We start from the raw sequence: 21,054 nt of genomic DNA, 5'->3' as shown, positions 1-21,054 counted from the left end.
GTGTTCTCCGTGGGCTACAGACTCAGCAGCCTGCTGGTGGCTCCCGCCGCCTCCATGTGCCCACCAGGCTGTGTGACTCACTCTCCTCGGCCCCCTCGCAGCCCCACAGCAGCTAGTTAAGGTCAAGAATGAGCCGGTGGCTTTGTCAAAGCAGCGAGGCTGTTCTTTCAAAGGCTGATACGTCCAGTTCATCTAACACGAAAAGGACGTCAAACCTGGTTGCCTTTCCCTTTCTCTAGATCTGGGATCTAAGTATAGAGGTGGCTCTGGGCTAGAGGGCAGGTCCCACAGTAACCATGATGCTTCCCCAGAGCCCCTTACTGTGCCTCCATGGAACACTGGTGAGCTTTGAAGTAACCAATCTTGAGGAATCTTGACCAAATTCTACACAAGTACCAAGAATCATACACTTAGAGGGTCAATGGTGTGTTTACATGTACACGCCAGACCAGAGTCCGTGTAGGTCTTTGCTCCACGGTCCATGAATCTTTACTTGTAGACATTCCTCATGTCGGAAGGGGGATGACAGGGTCTGTCGGAGCCTAATGGTTGGCAGGGGGAGTGCGGAGTATTTGCTGTTGGTGCCCATGGCCAGTCCGCTCTGTGCTGCAGGTGGGCATTGGCCCATGGGTGCCCACGGCTGAAGTAGTTCTGGGTCCCCAGCCTGGGGTATCCACCGTCCTCAGCTTTAGGGACTACCCCTGAGACTCACCCATAAAATGCGTTCCCTTCTCGGCGTCCAGTCAGCACTCGAAGCTGCTGCACTTTTTCAGATGCCATGAATTTGGGCAGGAGATAGACCAGATCCCTGGAACGATGCTGTCTGTCTGTGGTGGTTTATGTTGACCATGGGCTGTGGCTTCTGGTGTCTCACCCTCCAGCAGTCATATTCTGATAAGGGCACTTCCTACCTCTGCAATCTGTCTTTACACAAGTAGCTTTGAAATAACTTTTAGTGTATTTTGCATGATTTCCTATAACTGATGTGTAATGAGCAGTAGGGAACTTTGGCACAAACCGGAATGACTAATAATAATAATTATTATTATTATTATTACTAAAACAACACTGACGCAGCTACAGAAACAACATGCCCGCCCTGCGTGAGAACAGCGGTCTCCCAGGTGCTCGGCAGACATCCTGATTTCTCACGCAGCCTTCCCCCACCCATGTTCTAGGGAACCCCGAGGCAGGCTCCAGCTCACACACACCAGCCAGGCAGTAGGTCCAGAGAGTGAGATGTTGCTGTAGGGGCCAATTTGAGGTCCTTGGAGCTCTGGCTGCACTCCTTGCCCTGACTCTCCACCCTTGAAGCCTAACCTTCCACATTTTGGAGACACCGGCAGGCCCCGTGGCAGAGTGTCCCCTGCCAGCACCTCAGCTCACCACCGGGCCAAGGACCCCCGCCAAAGAGGACAGTGGAGGTGAAGCGTTGGCATAACTCATGGCCCCAACGCCAGGCTCCAATGTGGTCACAGTGACATTGCCCATCATTCATTCCTTGGCAGTAGTTAGAACTTCGCGTCTCACTGAGCTTTTTTGAATCCACATGGTTGGATGACGTGGTCACTTCATAGACCCAACGGTGCTCAGATCAGGTGGCAATGGTCGCCTTTGTAAAAAGTTTTAAATATTCCTCCAAGAAGGTCGAAATGCTTTAGAAACGTTTGAGCAGATCTTTCCAGCTCTGAGGCAGGTGGCCTTGCCGATGGCCTCCCGTCTGCCTGCGGGCGCACCAGTTACCATGACCCTCACGCACACCCTGTCTTTCCAGAACGGGCATGGTTCTCTAAGTGTAGCGTTATCTCCGATGGAGCGTGGCGTCCATTCTCTTACATTAAGTAAACCTCAAGAGTCACTTCAAAATTCATGTTCACGACACCGTGTGTCCTGAGATCTCTCGGTTGCCCCGGGTCCCACTCACCCAGAGAACAGCTGGGCTCCCGTCTGGTAGGTCAGTCAGGCTGCGTGTGTTCACAGTTGTTGGGGGCAGAGAATAAGGGTCGAGTTGCTCTATTTAATACAAGGTGTCTCACACCCACAGGGACCTGAGCGTATCAGGGCAATGCAGCTTTGTGCAGAGACCCGGATTAATCCTGCCTTCTCTGTTCTCTCTGTCTCTCCACCGTCTCTGAAACAACAGTGTTGTGGCAGCAGATCATTCAGCGCCATGGAGGAGTCATCACGAGTGCCTTGAACATAAGTTGCCTGGCGAAGGTCACCGATGGCTTCACCCAGGGACACATCGTCCGGGTGGTGAGAAGTGTGCTCACTGACCGGAGACTCCGGCAGCAGCAGCAGAAGCCGCTCATCGCCATGGAGTTCATGGGGGCTCTCAGCACCATGGACCCCATATACCAAGAGGAAGAAGACAGCTTTAAGGTAAATGGAGCCCATATGGTCTCAGCAGCCAACCCGCCCTGGATGGCAGGAATTTGAACTCTTGCCATATGCAATGGAATTTGTGGGTCACAAAATCTTTCCATCCTGAGCAGTAAAACATGTGCCTTCCAAATTTTAAGAACATCATGGTCCGTGATCTTATAAATTAGCAGCCAGACTGCAGAATTGAGTAGCAGCATCAATACTATTGGGTTCATACACACACACCCTTGCACACATGCACACATGCCTGTACACATGCACCTGCACACACCCCTGTCTTGTTTCTCACTGGTTTTTACTTCATATTTCAGGCAATGGAACAAGTCTTGCATAGAGAAGACCATTCCCTATATTACAAACAATGCTGTTTTTGTCCCATACTTGCCATGGTCCACTTGAATTTTCAGGCACCAGCAATAGGAAATCACGCCTATTAGGAGAACACACCAAAATTTAGTTTTCTAATGTTTGAATACATTCTGAGATGTTCAGACTTCCCTAGGTCTGGAGGAGACTTGGAGAACCAACTCTTCCCAACCTGTCTTCTATAGGAGGAAAGGGAGTTACAGAGGCTCTGTCCCTCCTTATCCAAGCACATTAGCAGCCTGCCCCCCGAAGCCCAGGCAGCGGGCACTCCTCAAAGTGCTTTTCATCCAGAGGAATGCAATGTCCTCTTTCTGGACCTGCACATAGTTCTTGCCCGACTGGGAAGACAAGGGAGGAAAGTGATACCCATGCAGTGTTGCCCACCCCGATATCAGCCACGCCACCGTTAGAGAGAGGATCTGAATTCTCCCTCAACGCAGGCTCTGGAAGCTTGAGATTAGGAAAAGTCCCTCACACTGTAACCCTGTCCCACCCACTCGAAAACTGTGTTTCCCTCCTGCTTTGCCACGAATGCTTCAAGGGGAGGTGGGAAATAGTCACAATGCTGATCCCCTGGAGGATGACCTGGCACAGTGGTTGGCAAACTTTTCCCGTACAGGCCCCGACAGCAGCTATTTTAGGCTTTGAGAGCTATGCAGTCCCTGTCACAACTGTCCGATTTTGCATCATGGCGCAAAAGCATCCACCCACAGTGGGTAAATGATGGACATGGCTGGGTTCCAATAAAACTTTATTTGCAGAGACAGGCAGCAGGCCAGATCGGGCTCATGGGCCATAGTTTGCTGAGCCACGCGCCAGCAAAACTGGAAAAAGGTATTTCCACTCCAAGCTGAGTTTTTGCCAGGCATTTGCATTCCTATTCTTGTTAACTATTCAAGCCTTGCTGGTATTAATGATAAATATTTACCCTCTTCAAGGGATATATCATATTTTTCTCTGAAATTCCAAATTTTCTTTTCCTTTTTTCTAAAATATCATTTTCTTCCTTATTTGGAGGAGCAAAGTTTAGGGTGATAAAGTACCTATGCTTTCTCTGAGCCGTGTTTTCCACTTTGCAAAATGATCCCTTGGTTCCTGGGGCCCAGTAACTACCATATAACTGATCATACAACTCAAGAGAAGTAAATGCTACCATTTCATACCCTGGGATGAGAACACATAGGCTTCTCACATTCGTTCTCGGCATATTTGGTCACTTCATTGTTTAAGGAAACTATATCATTTTACCACCATCTTCCTCCCCCCACACCCCCATTCACTTCTGCTGCCCATTCATAGCTGCAGGGCTGGGCACAGTGCCTGCCCCATCTGCCTGTTCAATAAACTTGTTTAGGGGCAAGTTTCCTGAGCAGATAGATAGATGGAGTGGCCCTGTCACACTCTTGAATAATGTGACATTGTGGCTATAGCTGCTTGTAACCAGCCGGTCACTTCTGTCCTGAGAAACCTGACCTGTGCTCTGACAACGTGTCAGACTGAGGTCTCACGGAGCCTCCAAACACGTTGTCCCTGCTCCGTAGACATGATGGAGGAAATATTGAGTGATAACAGTGTGATAATCAGAATACTGTTAGCTCATACATACTGACTACTTTGTGCCAGACACTCTATAACTCATTTAGCCCCCTATTTTACAAATGAGGAAACTGAGTTATGGAGATATGTGGGAGGCGGAATAATGGCCCCCCAAAGACATGTATATCCTAGTCCCTGAAGCATGTGAATATGTGAGTTTACCTGGGAAAGGGAGATTCAGGGAGCAGGTCAAATTAAGGTTGCTAAGTAGTGGACCCTAAAATGGGAAGGCTATCCTGGCTTGTCCCTGGGAGTCCACTGTGATCATCAGAAGTAAGAGGAAGGGATCAGAAGAAAGAACCAGAGCGAGAGCAACAGGAGAAAGACTTGGGTGCCCAGTGTCACCAGCTTGAGGACGGAGGGGGGCCCACAAGCCAAGAAAGCGGGTGGTCTCTGAAAACTGCAGAGGGCGTGGGAGCTGCCCTCCCCTGGACCCTTCAGGAGGGAGCACGGCCTGCAGACCCCTGATGTCAGCCCAGGGAGACCCATTTTGGACATCTGACCTGCAGAAATAGAAGATAATGTTCTGTTTTAAACCACGAAGTTTGTGGCACTTTGCTACAGAAGAAAAAAAAATAAGCAAGAGTCAAAGGGACTTTTGTTCCAGGTCACACAGCTAGAAAGGAGGAGACTGAAATTCAAACCTTATTCCAAAGCTAAAAGCCAATTCCATTACCCATATTCTCTACTGTGTCTCAATGAATCATCACCTAAGTACTTGGCCACCTCCCCTTACATGTTAGCCAAAGTTCAGAGAAGGATGAGAACATCCCTGAGCACCAGAAACCAAGAAAAGTCTCCAATGCAGGAGCAGTCAGAAGCCTGGTGTGCAGCAAAGAGAGAAACAAGGCACAGAACACAAATGAGATTGAGTCGTGGCAGATGAAGTAGCAGCCCTGCTGCTTCTGTGGCTGGCTCTCCGACCTCCCCATATCACCCAGCAGGACCCGCTTCCAGACGCCATCAGCATCATTATAAATTCTGCATCTGGGTTGAGAGGCCTGGGTAGGAACAACTGCAATACTGCTAGGGAGGGAGGAGTAACGAGAGAGGAAGAGACCAAAGCAAACCCTCCTACTCAAAATGCATCTGAAAATCAAAATTCCAAACATTTTAGGAAATCTAATTCTAAGCATAATCTGAAAAAAAAAAGTTGAAATTTATATAATGCAGATGTTCAAGAAAATAAATGAAGGCATAACTTTCCATTAGAGGTATACACAAAGTTTTGAAACAAAGATGGAGAAATAGAATCAAAAGAGATCATTATGAAAACAATTGCAAAAAGAAAGTGTAGAAATTAAAAATATAGTCACTAACATATATGGGGGAAATAAAAGAGGTATGAACTCTAGACTAGACATGGTCAAAAGCAAATTAGTGAACTGGGGGATGGTCCTGGGCACTGCCCAGAAGGCAACACAGAGAAACAAGACGCTAACACCTATGAAATGTAATCAAGAGCCTTTAAAGGCATTACACCCAACTAAGAGAGGATTTTTGAAGAAAGCAAGAGAAGAAATAATTTGAGGAACAATAATTTTGAAGAAATACTTGCTGAGAATTTTTCTGAACTAAAGGCATGAGTTTCAGATTAAAAATCTACTTCAAGGGACCAGCAGAACAAATAAAAATAAATCTACTCCTACATCCATTATGGGAAACCTGAGAACAAGACCACAGACGAGTCTTAAAAGATACCAGATTACCTCCAAAGAAACAACACTTAGGAAATCAGTCAGCTCTCTGACCACAAGAGATGCCAGAAAACACTGAGGTCATTTCTGCAAAGTGCTGAGGAAAAACAACTGTCAACCTAAAATTATACCCAGCTCAGCTCGCATCCAAGAGACAGGAGAAAATAACATCTCAAGACATACAGAGACTGAGGTAGTTTCCCACTCACAGCCGCTTCAGAGAGCAATCTGAACATAGTAAGTAAATTAAAGATGCTCATGACCTACAACCCCAGGAATCCTATTTCTATGTATATGCCCTAGAGACCTTTTCTCATGTGTATAAGGAGATATGTAAAAGTTGTGAATTTCAACATCATTCATATTAATAAAAAATTGGAAATGACCTATATGTCAGCAACTAGAGCATTGATAAATAATGTATAGTATAGTCATTCAGTGAAATATTACTACTACAGCCCAGCCGGCGTGGCTCAGTGGTTGAGCATCAACCTATGAACCAGAAGGTCATGGTTTGATTCCCGGTCAGGGCACATGCCCAGGTTAAAGGCTCGATCCCCAGCATGGGACTTGCAGGAGGCAACCGATTAATGATTCTCTCTCATCATTGATGTTTCTCTCCTCTCTCTCTCTCTCTGTCTCTCCCCTCTGAAATCAATAAAAATATATTTTTTAAAAAGAAAGAAATATTACTACTACAAAGTTTATAAACCAAAATGTTTCTCAGGTTTCAAACAAAATGTGAAGGCTGAGGAAAATGCCATCACAGGCCCGAGTGCAATTAATTAACTGCTTTGTTGATATTTTGGTTCCAATATTCCTGCCATGTTTTCAGTGGTCTCCCTTAGAGTGTTCGTCTAATCTCCCATGGTGCAACACGGCCACCAGTCCAGCTTCTAGCAGCTTCTGTGCACCAGAGGGGCCATTCACATTAGCAAGAAAACCCACACCCCGGGATAGAGTAAGACTCTGGGAGACAGGTGACTTCATCGGCAAGCGCTGTTGGTTAGATTAGCCTGTGGTTCTCTGAAACCATTAACTCTTTGAGTAGAAGCCCCAAATTGTATAGAAATACCAGTGACAAAGAATTTGTATTAAACATACATTAAATGCCCAAAGTTTAATGGCAGCTTGCCCCTTCCATCTTAGCAAGATCTCTATTTTTTAAGAGTATTCCAGTGCATTCATGTCATTTTGACATTTTCCTAAATATTTGTTTTGTTTCAGAACTGGTATGCCAAAACCCCTATGGGTAAAAAGCGTGCCTTGGCATTGATGGGAGGGAACACAGGAACTGCAAAGGATAAAGGACAAAAGAAGGGGAAAAAGGAGAAAAAGAAGAAAAAGTAATGCCTTTCTGAGGAGCCATCCTTGAGTCTCTCTCGGGGATGACGGTGGCCCCGACTCTCCAGTCTGAAGAAGACCCACGCTGATGCCGCAAGCTCCTCAGCCTCTGACTCGCTCGGCGAGACCTTTGCTGGGCTGTACACCAGGCTAGCTGTCCGTGGCAACTGTTTCTAGAGCTTGTAATTGTTCCTTAGTCCACGTAAAGTTTGTCCATAACCAAAACTCAGTCTTCACACTCCATGACGTTTTCAAGTTGGATACTTCATCTCATCAGTACTAGTTGCCAAATTTAAAATTTGATAGTTAGGAAATACTCTAATTTGACAACTAGTAAGTAACTAGAATCTATTATGAGAACACTAGCTTTTTATTAATCCATATATAATGTATATTCTCTTGCACATATTTTAATAAATTAATTCTTTGCTCTATTAATAGACCTTTTATAATGGAATAAAATTATATTGTCCTTTAACTGACTCAGTAATTTGGTTGCTTGAGCTAAAAACAAACAAAAAGAAAACAAAACTTTAAATTTAACTGTGTCCATCTTCTGACTTTGATGATGGGGAAACTAAAACCCAGAATCATACAGAAATAGAATAAGAAGAGATAATTATGAAAAATACCATAAAAAGAAAGCTTAGAAGTTAAAAATATAGTAATTTATATAAAATGAAAAAAATAAAAGAAGTATGAACTCTAACTAGATATGGTCAAAGAGCAAACTGGAAGACGGTCCTGGGGGAATTAGCCCAGAAGACAGCACAGAAAAATAAGATGAAATCTATAAACTACAGTTAAAAATCTTTAAAGACACTGACACCCAACTAACAGAATTCCTAGAAGAAATATCAGAGAAACAATAATTTGAAGAAGTACTTGCTGAGAATTTTCCTGAAGTAAAAACATGAGTTCTCAGACTTTTAGAACATTGGGACTGAAGTAATTGCTCTTTAGTTCCCTGTCTACTACTCTTGCAAAGCACCGGAACAGTGACAGGCCGATGCTAGATGAAAACTATGACATAAAAATAGGATAAATGTGGAGAAGAGAAAACCTAAATGAATAAGTAAAAAAAATTTTTTTGAAAACTGAATAAGAAACCAAATAAAGGATAGAAAAACAAGGATTCAAAGGGAAATTTGAATTTTATATGAATATGAAAGAAGAGGAAGATAGTCACCCATTTCTCAATTGTGGTGAGAGCACAGGAAGGAGACTCACATGGAGGTGGGATGAATGTAATCTGAGATTTAGTTCTACCACAGAATGTGGTACAGTCCCCTCCTCTGTAGACCACAGTAGATGTCACAGTTTTCCTGGATTCCCAGGAGGTTGGGATTCAGTGCTCAGAACCACCAGTGGTTCCAGGTATCTCCTGGCCACCAGCACATGCCCCTCAGCTGTGTCTGTGCAGGAGACCGATGCCATGTAGGACAGAGGGAGACGGCCGCAGGCCACATGCTCTGGACACATCTGAGCGCACCAGGAAGCTCCCGAGTCTGTCCTCGGGAACAAGCTCTGCTTTCCGAGTGCCCTGCCATGGACTTGCCTTCTCATACCGCAGGACCCCCAATTTCAAGACGGTGGGCCTGACCCCCCCCCTTGCCCACTTCATACTGTGTCTGGCCAAGGCCCAGAGTGACCCAAGAGAGAGACAGACTTTGCACCCTTACCTCAGAGAGCAGTTTGGTCTCTCTTGGGCAGTGGCACCAACACCCTTCCCATCATTCATCATGGGAATCAGACCCAGGGTTATGACCCAAGAAGAGAACTTCAAGACTCTAGGATATGATATTCTTTGCAAAATAATAGGATCTGGATAATAAAAATGGAGTATTATAAGGAAATGGACATTATGAAAATGTTAAAAAGTAGCCAATACCATTGAACTTGGTCTCAGTTTAATAACAAGTATACTTTATCAGAACTCATACAAATCTGCTAGAGCTGAATAAGCGGTCATTAATAACAAAACTTTAACCAAGGCTTGGGCTCTGGAGCAGCCCCACCCAACAGGATTCCTGCAGGGGGGACGTGGTCTGGGTCTGTGTTGTCCCTTGGGGGTAGACAATAGTCCCGTGTGGCCATTCAGCACTGGCACTGTGGCTGCTGCAACTGGATTTATTTTTTAAGTTAATGATCATTTGCATTTAAATCACTACATATGGCTAGTGTGACTGGTGTATTCAAACATGTAGCTCTAGAGTAACTTGAGTCTTAAACATTGAAAAGATGGCCTCAGTATGGCCTGGGCATGCTTCCTCCCTCAGGGACCACTCATACTGAGCTGTGATCACACTGGTAGCTCTGTGCTCTCCCAGCTGTGACCGCGTGCCCATTCTATAGCTAAGTTTTCTCGCCAGGTTCATGGGTCGCGTCAGCCAGCCCCACCCTCTGGTTTCCAAGGACCGTGATGTTGCCTCCCTCCCCAGCAGGCTTTGCCCCCTCCTCCCCCTGCCAACAGATGCCACCTACTCTGTGCTGAGCAGACCCCCTGGTATGTCAGTACAGACTCCACAAGATTCTGACAGGCCACAACCCAGCACCTATGGCATTTACACCACGGCCTCCTATATTGTGAGGGTGGCAGGGATGTATAGCTATGTGGACATATACAGTCACAGAGACATATATTCCACTTTTTATACATAAATGTAACATGTCCTACCCCCTTGCTCTTTTCACTCAGTAATATATCTTGGGGGCTGTTGCGTATCAGCACACAGATTGGCCTCGATTTATCTGAGCTGCACAATCCCCCACTTTATGGAAAGCGCATAATCGATTCGGCCAGGCCCCTCCTGGGCAGGCATTTAGGTTGTGCCCGCCCTCAGCTCTCCCGTCAATGCCACAGTGAATTCCCTTAGACATCCTCTTTTGTGGGCATGTACAGGGAGGGGGATCTGCAGGATAAATTCCTAGAAGTGACATTACTGGGTCAAATTACCTGTGGATTTTTAACTTCAGCAGCTCTGGCCAGACTGCCCTCTGAAGAGGTGCTCCTCATGACCTCACACAGGACAGGTGCCCCTTCCCTCCCCACCCATGGGGCAGGGTCCCTGGAAGGGTGATGCGACAATGGCTGCAGCTCCCTGGCACTGACACGGAGACAGGACAAGCGGCAGCTCTGATGTGAGAGGAGAGAAGGGAGGAGCTGGCGTGGGCTGGGGTCGGGGAAGGGTGGGGACTGGAACCAAAAAGGGGAGACACGCTCTTCCTGGAGTTCTACCCGAGTCTGAGCTATGCTTGAGCCCTTGTGTGACAATTAGCTCCTCTCGAGCACGTTCTTAAGTGAAGAGGACAGTAATTAATGTCATTAACCCTCGTTAATGGAGCATTCGGTGGAATGAAACCTGATGAGAGTGGAATTAGAACTGGGGGTGGGGTCTGCACTCCCAGCCCGGGGACCAGCCGGCTCCAGGTCCTGGACCCTTCCTGGCAACGTGCTCCTGGAGAGCTGTCCCGAGACCCGCGGGCTTGAACACCTCCACCCAGGACTGGCACCGGCAGATCACCCGAAGCTGAGGAATCAACGTTGGAGGCTCTTCTCGAACATACGCCCACACTCGCCACAGAGGCAGTCACTGTGGTAGGTGTCCCTGGCTCTTCACAGGACTGACACCAGGGAACCCAAACCACCGAGGGGCGTGGCCTCTGATGTCCTGAAGGAGGGGCCGTCACCGCTGTCATGCCCCTGACGTCATCACCCGCAGCGCAGGGCATCGGCTCGGTGATGAAAGTGAAGATTCTGATGGGAGAGAGGCACGGGCTAGTGCCAACGAAAGCAGAGGAAGCAACGGCAGACGAGCTGGCAGCCACCTAAATGGTGAGATTCTGAAAACCAAAGGGACGTGGGCCCAAACCTTTGTCTCCAAGCACCGGAACCTTCCCCGTGAGCATCAGGCATCTTCCCCACGGCCCGTCGGTGGAACCCACAGGTGCAGTGCAGGGCAATAGACTCTCTCCTCCAAGGAGGCCACGTCCCCGCCCAGTGGCAAGCAAGCTCTTTCTTTTGGCCTCAGGACTCAGCCTCTTAGAAATTAAGTCTAGTGTTAAGCAAAGGCCAGTCACCACCACTCTCACCCTGGCCGGCTCTGCACACACCATGTTTTCTACGCTCACGCATTCAGCCTCTGCCTCCCTGGCTGCTGCGAGGAGGAAACCAGCCAGGACCTGGGCCTTCCGCACAGTGCCTGGCCCACACTCTTGGCAGCCCTGCTGGGGGCAGGTGCTGTAAGCACGGTCTCTGTTGTCAGGAAAGGCCCTCGCAGTGCTGCGGTGACGGAGGGCCCGGAAGGGGAGCTCCTGCCTCCTCAGGGCCTGGGCAAAGGGTCCCTTGAGAAGCAGGTGAGGCACAAACTGGGGCCTCTCTGTGGGGTCCCCCCACCACTCTCCATCTCCAGGCCTTTCACTTGCTGTTTCCCTGTAGGGACCCTGAGCTCCTAGCTGGCCTTGCTGCACCCTGTCCTCGGGCCTCACCCCAGGCTGACTGGGAAGGGAGACCAGCCAAGGAGCTGGAAAGAGAGCTCTAGAGTCCTGGAAGCTGGACTGTCCTGGTTCACAAACCAGCCTTGTGACCTTGGACCCGTGCAGTCACACACATGAACACACATGTGTACGCATGCATGCACATGTATGTGCATGTGTGTATACACACCACACACGCACAATACAAAACGCATAACATACGCAACACACATATACATATGCAGACATATACCTGCATGTACACATACACACATGCAACACATGCACACTATACACCACATGTAAACGGGAACACACACAGATACAGGTATACACACATCCCACTCATACACCCTACACAAACACACATATGTAACAAACATATGCACATTCACATGCATACACACACTACACATGAAGCACATACGCCTCCCACAGCCCCATTTCCTCAATAGAGCTGACAGCATATGCCGTGGCCCCAGCGTCCCTGAGCCTCAGGCCCACCTGGGGCCGTGGGACCAGAGCAGCAAACAGGGAGGATACTCAGCAGGTGCTTCTGGGCCCCAGATCGCGGGGGTTGGGGGGGCAGTGTTTACTGTCTACACCTAGTGAGTGTGCGCTGAAAACATCCGCTTCCTGCTCCTTGGGGAGTCGGGGAGACCCAGCTGCAGCAGGAAAGGCTGACGCAGACCCCGCTGCCCCAGCTGCATGGGGGTGGGGGCCAGGAAGGGCCGATGCCGCTGCCCTGGAGAGCAGCCGAAGTGCCTCCACCAGAAACCAAAACCACTATCCCCACTTACACGCAGGGCCCAGAGAGGTCAGGGTCCTGCTCAGAGTCACACAGCTGCTCTGACACCACAGGACATGCACAAGATTTGGAGGAAGGAGGAAGAAGGAGTCTGTGTACCTGGTGATCTGGGGCTGGTCCTGTGGTCCCGGGGGAGCCGTGTGTATTTCCTCCTAAAAGATGGGTGAACTCCATAAAGGTCCTCCAAGCTCCAAGTTCCTGTGGCCCTGAGGACAGAAGCTTCCCAGAGATGACAGATCTGAACATCCTTACCCCCAACTGTGACCATGACCAAGGTCATCGTTGGTGATAAGGGAGCCACGGCCAGGCTCACCACACCTCCCAAACGACTGGGCTCCAATACATCCTGGAGGAGGCTCCCAGTAACACCGGGCAAAGTCCTTCACACGCCCCCAAACGTGCAGCCCGCACACAGCCATGGAGCCAGTGTGGCCAGAGCTTTCTCCTGAAAGAGGCCAGACCTGGTGCTTCTGGGGAAGGTAAGCAGCAGGGCTCAGAGCTGGGGCGCCTCCCCTTATTTTACATCCCAGAGTGGCAGCCCTAGCGCTGGAGCTCTGTCTGGTCAGAGGTCGCCTCATCTTGGAGGGCAGGGGCCACATGTGTCCATGACACACTGACTGGTCAGAGCCCCTGGGGACCCCGCGGTGGGGCTCTTCGCACCAGCCTCGCCTCTTGCTGGCGCTGCATAAAATGTTTTTTAAAACTATGACAAGCCAGTGCAAATTCAAAGAAAGGAAATCGCCATCTGCAAATGGAGGCTGGGCCATGATAGCGCCACGTGTGAAAGGCTGCTGGCGAGACAATGGCTTCAGATATTCCTCGGATTTAAAAGATGTAGCAAAGCAAATTCTATAGCATCTCCGCCTGCTGCCAATTTTAACGTTAATTTTTGTACTAAAACTTTAATCTCTACACATCCTCAGAGAGCTTATCTGGAATCCTAGGGTGAGTTTTTAAAAAGTGGATAACATGGTAAATAATGAAAAATGTGACTTTTAAGGAATTGAGCAATGATGAAAAATGTAGGAAGCAAGCACGTTTCACCCAGCTCAACAAAGGTCCGGAAGAGGACACGATCACCCTACCAGATCCGAGACCAGACACTCAGAGGAGAAACAGGAGGAGAGGCCACCCTTTTAATCACTAGACACCCCACCTCAGCCCGTCGGCAGCCACTGTCCCCTGCAGGCCTGGCTGGGCATCGTGTCACACTCCAGGCCTACGATCGTGTGTCCACGTGTGAGCTTACATCATAGAAGACACCCAGGGAGCTAAAGGGGGTCCCTCATAACCCCCCCACATTCCTGCCCAGCTGCCAACCCCACAGTCTGGCTGGTGCCAATTTCACGTCCTCTATGTAGTCCTGATTCTGAGCCCAGGTCTGCTTAACCTCGACCATCTGCCATAGCAGCCCTCACGCCTGCAGGACCCCCAGGCAGTGGGAAGATTGGGTGCAGAGCAAGGCCACTGGAAGACATGGGACCAGAAGGATGTGACGATGGAGGGCCAGCCCAGAGGTGGGGGTGCCAGGCAGGGCCCCACCCCCCAACCCCACCCCGATTCTGAGACCTGTGGCCTGCGATAGGAACAAAGCTGTGGACCCAGACCTCAGGCAGTCCCTACACCCACCGTGATTTTGCAGAACCACCCCTTGCAACACTTGTCCGCTGGGTGTGGAGCAGCAGGGCCACCTCCAGTGCCATCCGCCAGGGGCATGTGGCGCATTGCCCGTGTTTACGGGGCACAGGGGTGGGGACACCTCATTGTGTGGTGGGCGCTCCAGCAGGACTGACCTGAGCAGAAGCTGATACCAACCAGGAACCTGGAGCTCCCCGGCTCACAGCGGGGCTGTGCTCAGCGGCCCTGACCTCGGGGAGCCCAGGCTCCCCCTGCTCATGGAGCACGCACGAGGGCGGGGTGCCTGCCTCCACAGCCGAAGCAGGGTGACATCCCACCTCTTGAAAGACAGATTTTACTCCAAGTGGAAATTAATTGATTCTGCCTCAGCAACTTTCCCAATTTGCGAGAATTCTACCACTGACAGACCAGCTGATGGGGAGTGTTACCTTTATTATCAGACAGTTAGCCACGGACTTCAAAGGCTTCTCGAAGGCAAATTTAATTACATCCTCCCCAACAAGACATCCCAAATACCCTCACTTAGCTTTTGTGTGTGTATTTATACTAAGCACAATGCCCACGTCCTGCGACATTAGTATTTCTCTTCACATCATCGAAAATATGAGTACTTTGCAACTGGTTGGAGCAAATTATAATGCACCCAGCCAGGGCCCTTTGTTCCGGGGCCCTTCAAAGGGGGTGCCTGCCTGGCCCTCTGAAAGCCGCGGGACGACTGGGGTTCATTTGAGAACACTCTACCCCAAGTTGGTCTTGCAAATTATTTCTGCCCTATGCAGAGAGCCTTTTTCTTTTCCTCACGCATCCAGCGACTTTGAATCTTGCATAATGCATACTCACGCGCACGCGGGGGCGGATTACCGTGGCGCCAGGATGAAATGATGCTCACGATAACGAGCGCTGGAAAATGGGATGACCGAGGTTTTGTGTCGGTCCCTGGAGCCCGGTGGTGCCACGTCCCCCGGGGAAAGAACCGACCCTCAGGACTGCCAGGGCTCAGGCTGCCCCTGCGGAATCCGGGCTGTGCCGCCCTCCAAACGCCCCGTCCGGGTTGGGCTGCCTTTGGCCCCGGTGACGCCCATTCCTGCCTTTTCTCCGGGCCGGGGAAAGGGAAACATGGGAAGTATTATAGAGGTGAACCGATGCTGAGAGGATGACCAGACCACACAGGATGTCTGCTGCTACCGTGTGGGTCTGGCTTCCACTGGCCAACACCAAGGCGCACCGCCCGCACCACACTCCCAGACCCCGGGCTCTGTGAGGAAGGGAGATCCAGCCTCTCTCGCACGGATCACTGATCAAACTGGGGATCAGCACCATGTGGGCAGCCCCAGAGAGCTCACCACGCCTGCGGAGAGAGATCGGCACCAGTGCTTCTCTAGTGGCCAAGGACATCAATGCAAAGACGTGCCAGTCCCGGGCTCCCGGCCTCCATCCCTGAGGAGCACGGGAACGTCTCTCGTTCCTCAAGGAGCACATTGGGAGAGAGAGTGACAAAGAGGTGGACAGGCCAGGCACCTGCCCAGGGGGTCCAGTTGAAAGGGACGCCAGAACAACGCTGGGATCACAGTGCCCTCAAGTGGACATTTGAGAGCACTGCTCTTCATCGATTCCAGATTAGGAGCATGGAAGGTTCTGCATCAGGAATGTCTTACTCTAAGTTCAAAGATGGCGGCGTGTCATTTTATGAGTAAGTATGTTTATTATTAGAAAATAAGCTGTTCACCTCCTCTAATGAGTAAATGAGGTACAGACGTTTACAGGATGTCTGTGTTTAGCCTGTGTGGGGTGCACCCACGTCTCACCTGTCCCTGCCTCCACGCCTGTTCTGCGTGTGCTCGCAGGGATGTCTCCTCCTGGGACCGTGGGACATCGGGGAGGTGGGCAGGTACAGGCAGAAGAGGGAGGGAAGGGTGGCCAAGAATGACAAGGGACTCATTGAACAAGCAATTCCTTTAGACCTGTTTTGTACAAGGCACAGGTATCTCTCAACCTCATGATGGCGTGTGTGTGAGCCACTGAGAACCGATGGACTTGGCCCAGGGAAAGGCCACAGGGAGAGGCTGTGGGAAGGAAGGTTTCAGCCAACAGCTCAGCTGCTGCCGTCCGAGCCCCACCCTCCGCTGTCTGATAGGGGACACCTGTCCTCCTGTGTGTTTCATGTGGTCCTCACCAGTGACATCTTCCATCCATGACTGTCACCAGCCAGGAGCTGCCCCGGAAGATTGGTTTAAAAGACAGATCAACCTGTGGCTTTTGCTGGCTGTTCCCTTGGCGCCTGGAGGGCACATTCTTTCCTGAAGGAAGATCCGGCTGAGCTCCACAGCGGCCTCAGGGTTCTTAACCTCACAGCAGTATTATTATCAGCTGACCTGCTGGGCCATGGCCAATTACGCCACAACAAATACTCTTTCACGCTTAGCTTCGTTCACCTATATCTGCTAGATTCCCGAAAGTGGCCCAGCTGGGTCAAAGTTCATGCACACAGCAAGTGGAGTGGGGGGTGAAAGTCATACACGAAGGGGCCCTGGCCTCCAGAGGGGGGGTTGTCGGGGTCATGAACACCCCCAGCGGAGGATGCCTGTCAATCATTTCTGCCATCACAGAAGCTGGCTGAGGCAGGTGGCTGCACATGGGACAGCAGGACCTCCTTGGAGACATTCTCTGAATCACCGAAGTCTCAGATGCCCTCAGGGGATTCCAACGCTGCCAACGGTTCTACTGTCTCCCAGGCCTCTTTCCAATGGACACAGCAGGCCAGCCATGATGCTCGTTTTGCTGTGTGTCTAAAAGGCCCCAGATCTGAGAGGGAAGGAGAAGGGACAAGGAAGCCATTGTCAGGACAAGGTTGACATAAATGCCAAATGCTTCCGTTGAATTCTCGCTCCTGGTGGAATGAACCTCTCTGAGAGGCAGCTCCCTGGAAGGTTGCAGAAGTGAGCTGGGCACGTGTGCACGCCTCAGCCCTGCTCCTGACGGTCACAGAGGCACCCCTGCCCCATCGGGCCCATCATGCTGTGGGATGCTGAGCTGGATTGCTGGCAAACATCCAAGTTTAATGGAAATGAGGCAATGGGTGGAGAGAGAGGGGACTGGGGTTTTCATCAGAGGCATGAAGTTTCAGTGAAGCGAGGCAAATCGGCTCTGGTGATCCGCTGTACAACGCTGGCCTGTGGTCAGCAACACTGTAACGAACACTTACATGTGTCAAGAGGGTGGATCTCATGTTACGTGTTCTTGCAACAATAAAATATGTTTTAATTCTCACCAAGAATATTTTTCCACTGATTTTTAGAGAGAATAAAAGGGAAGGGGTGGGAGGGAGAGAGACAGAGAGAGAGAGAGACATAAATTCGAGAAAGACACATCAATTGGTTGCCTCCTGCATGCACCCCACCCTTGACCCTCAACCTTTGGGTGCTTGGGCCAACGCTCTAACCACTGAGAAACACGGGACAGGGCTAAAATACAGTGTTTAAAATGAGGTGAACATTTTGACTACAAGAGCTAGAAAGTCACCATCTTGAGAATTCACAGTGAGGCTTAAAATACACTCTACAAATGGCATTTTAAAGGGGGGGGTCCCTCAAAAATTGGAGAGTGCTATACAGGGCAGCTAGCTCAAGGGACAGAGACCTGCAGTGACTGGCCCCTGCCTGTACCCCCTCACACCCCCAGGCTGTGACTGGTGCACCCAGGATGGAGAGGAGATGCTTGATGGCAGCTCCATGGGGCTCTTCTTTTGCGAGAAGCTGAAGAGGCAAACCCTAGCCCCAAGAACCCCGGAATAGACAAATTCAGCTAAAGCCATCCTCCTGAGGTCTGACCCCCAAGGGGCTGTATAGCACATGCATCATGGGAAGAAGACAAGACCCCACTCTGAGGACAAACACTCTGACAGTCAAGGGAAGACGGATGCAAGCACGCTCCCCTGCCCTCCTAAAGACACCCCACTTTATTCCAGGGTGTGGGCTGTGATGGTGGAAAGAAGGGGCTGCAGAGGGAAAGGGTTATGCAGGAGGAGCGGGCGTAACCTACTTTAACCGCTGTGACAACTTACGCACAGTAATATTAGCGAATGAAGACTGCAAACACACATTTTTAAAGATATATTTTTATTGGTTTCAGAGAGGAAGGGAGAGGGAGAGAGAAACATCAATGATGAGAGAGAATCATCGATCGGCTGCCTCCTGCATGTCCCACACTGGGGATGGAGTCTGCAACCTGGGCATGTGCCCTGACCTCCTGGTTCGTAGGTCGACACTCAACCACTGAGCCACGCTGACTGAGCCAAACGCCAGATGTTTTAAGAGGCATAATGCTAACCAGACAGGCTTAATATTTAAATGATTTGGAGGAAATGAAAGAGAGTAGAAAACTTGACATCTGCCCCTTCTCCTTCTCTCCTTGTCAGAACTAGGGATCTGACATGCCTTCCCCGAAGCTAAATAAATCTGCGATGCCCGTGACTGTCTTTCTGTCTTGGCCAATTATGTTACAATATGACTGCTACGCTCACCTTACCAAACCATCTCACTGCCATCTCCAGGCGCATGTGTGTGCACGTGCGCGCACACACACACACGCACACGCACACGCACATGCACACACGCATCTCAGCTGACAGATATAATTTGGAAACGTTACATCCTAATGACTCCCACTGACAGGGAGGAAGAGCTGGGGCCCCTTGAATAGCATGCATTTTTCAAAGCCTTCCTCCTGGTTGCCTTGGTGAAGCCTATGGAATGGAGATTGTCTTGGTGATGATGGGAAGCCAAACCAGGAGAATGGAGGGGATATTCGTATATTGGGGCCAATAAATCCTCTTGAAGGTTGGTTTCTTAGAGACAAGTTGAGGACACCACAGTGCTTTCGCCCAGGTGTCCTGCTGGCATTATTAGGTCAATAAACTCTGCCCAGATTCTATGAGCCAAATGGTCTCTCCCTGCACATTCCCCCGGGAGCCCAGGGCGGATTTCCGTGAAGGGGAGGGATGCCGGTGGCTGAGACAGATGCAGTGGGTGTTGCGTGGTCACCTCCAGAATGCCCCAGGGCAGCGGGAGGTCAATGAAATGTCCTCAGACCCTGCCTGGCCCCGCAGACCTCCTCTCTGCCTGCGGTCCCTGGAACTTGGGAGAGGACAGAGCTCACAAGGTGGGGAGTTGGGCCATTGCACACAGATGCCTTTTAGCAGGGAAGAGTTCACAGGGGCCCACAGCAGAGTGGGGAGAGTTTATGCAGCCAGGAAACTGACTGCCAGGGAGGGGAGGGGAGGAGGAAGGAGGGGTGGAGCATCAGGGTGGCCTGAAGGAAAAAGAATGAATGATCCAGATTGGCCTGGAAGCACCTGCATGGGCACCGCGGCACCTGAGGGCTCCTGGCAGAACCTGGTGTCTGCAGGATGGTCACCTGCAGCTCTGGGCGCCTGCAGGGGTCGCGCTGCTGCCTCCCTGAGCGTGGCCTCCTTGTTGGGTGTGCCCGAAAACCTCCTGAGGATTCTGCAGACGTGTACACCCTTCATCGGTGGGTCAGGGTTGGGCCCGAGATTCCACATTTCTGACAAGCTCTCAAACAATGCTGTGCAGCTGGACCCAAAAATGCTATCAGAAATACAGCAGCCCGGGCTCCAGCCCAGACCTACTGAATCAGAATCTGCAGCTCATTTCACCCCCAGGCAACTCTCGTGCACATAAAATTTCACAGGTTCTGTTCTAGGCACCACTGATGCTCTGGCGATCAGAGAGAGGGTGAAGGCATTGCATCTGTCCACGACTGGACCCTCTTCATTGCTGAGCCGCATCCCACGGCATGGACATACCGCAATTTGTTCACCACTTCCCTGTTGAAGGACGTTTGGGTTCTTTTCAGTCTGGGGTGTTCAAGCGGAGCTACTGGGAATGTTCGCATACAGGTTTCTGTGTACCTACTTTCATTTTTCTGGGATAAATGCCCAGTGTAAACTGTCTGGGCCCACGGATGTTGCATTTTACTGTTATAAGAAACTAATGGCCTGGTGCACGGATTCGTGCACATTGAAAGGGAATCTGGTACAGGTGAACCAGATTCGGGGCTGACAGGGCCCCAGCAGCAACCTAACCTACTGGTTGGAGCGTCTGCCCCCTGGTGGTCATTGCACATCATAGCCACCGGTTGAATGGACAAATGGTCGAATGGTCGCTTAGGCTTTTATATATAGAGAGAGAGATTGCCAAACTGTTTTCCAGAATGGCGGCGCTATCTTACATTCTCGGCAGCAGTGGGTTTCTCTGCATCCTCGTCAGCATTTGGTGTTGTCAGTATTTCTTATTTTAGCCCGTCTGATGAGCGTGCAGTGGTTTCTCAATGCCACTTGAATTTGCATTTTTCTGATGGTTCACGATGTTGAACATCTTTTTATGTGGTTGTTTGCCATCTGTGTCTCCTCTTCGGTGAAAAAGCTGCTCCTATCTTTTGCCCACTTTCCCTTTTTTTAAAAAAACTAAATTTAATTAGCTAAAAAATTCAGTGCTGCTTCCAGAGAAATAGTCAGTCTGTATCCCTGCCAAGGAGAGGTGAATCCACCAACATCTATGAAATGATGTACAGAAATAGCCACAAAAATCAGCTGAACTTATCGAACAATGATTGCCAAACACTGAAGCCAAAGCCTCCGTTGTTTGCCAGATTTCTGAAGGCTCTGGAAGAATATTTGTCTATATTGCTCCTCAGCAGGTTGATATCTGTATGGATTAGGGGGTGGGT

General features: G+C 50.0%; 1 protein-coding gene across 2 annotated transcripts in view; it reads left to right on the top strand.

Moving 5' to 3' along the window:
* IQCA1 (IQ motif containing with AAA domain 1) overlaps positions 1 to 7,700 on the top strand; it is a 115,502-nt gene extending 107,802 nt beyond the window's left edge. For both annotated transcript variants that reach the window (XM_023759579.1, XM_023759573.1), the window contains 2 exons: positions 2,144 to 2,382; positions 7,272 to 7,700. In XM_023759579.1, coding sequence (XP_023615347.1) covers positions 2,144 to 2,382; positions 7,272 to 7,394 — 362 coding nt within the window. In that variant the 3' untranslated portion in view covers positions 7,395 to 7,700. The remainder of the gene's footprint in view (positions 1 to 2,143; positions 2,383 to 7,271) is intronic.
* The last annotated feature ends 13,354 nt before the right edge of the window (positions 7,701 to 21,054 follow it).

The sequence above is a fragment of the Myotis lucifugus genome, unplaced genomic scaffold, assembly GCF_000147115.1.
Source record: "Myotis lucifugus unplaced genomic scaffold, Myoluc2.0 scaffold_3, whole genome shotgun sequence".
Lineage (NCBI taxonomy): Eukaryota > Metazoa > Chordata > Mammalia > Chiroptera > Vespertilionidae > Myotis > Myotis lucifugus.
The sequence above is the reverse complement of the archived record's forward strand: the minus strand, read 5'-3'. Positions and strand labels throughout refer to the sequence as shown.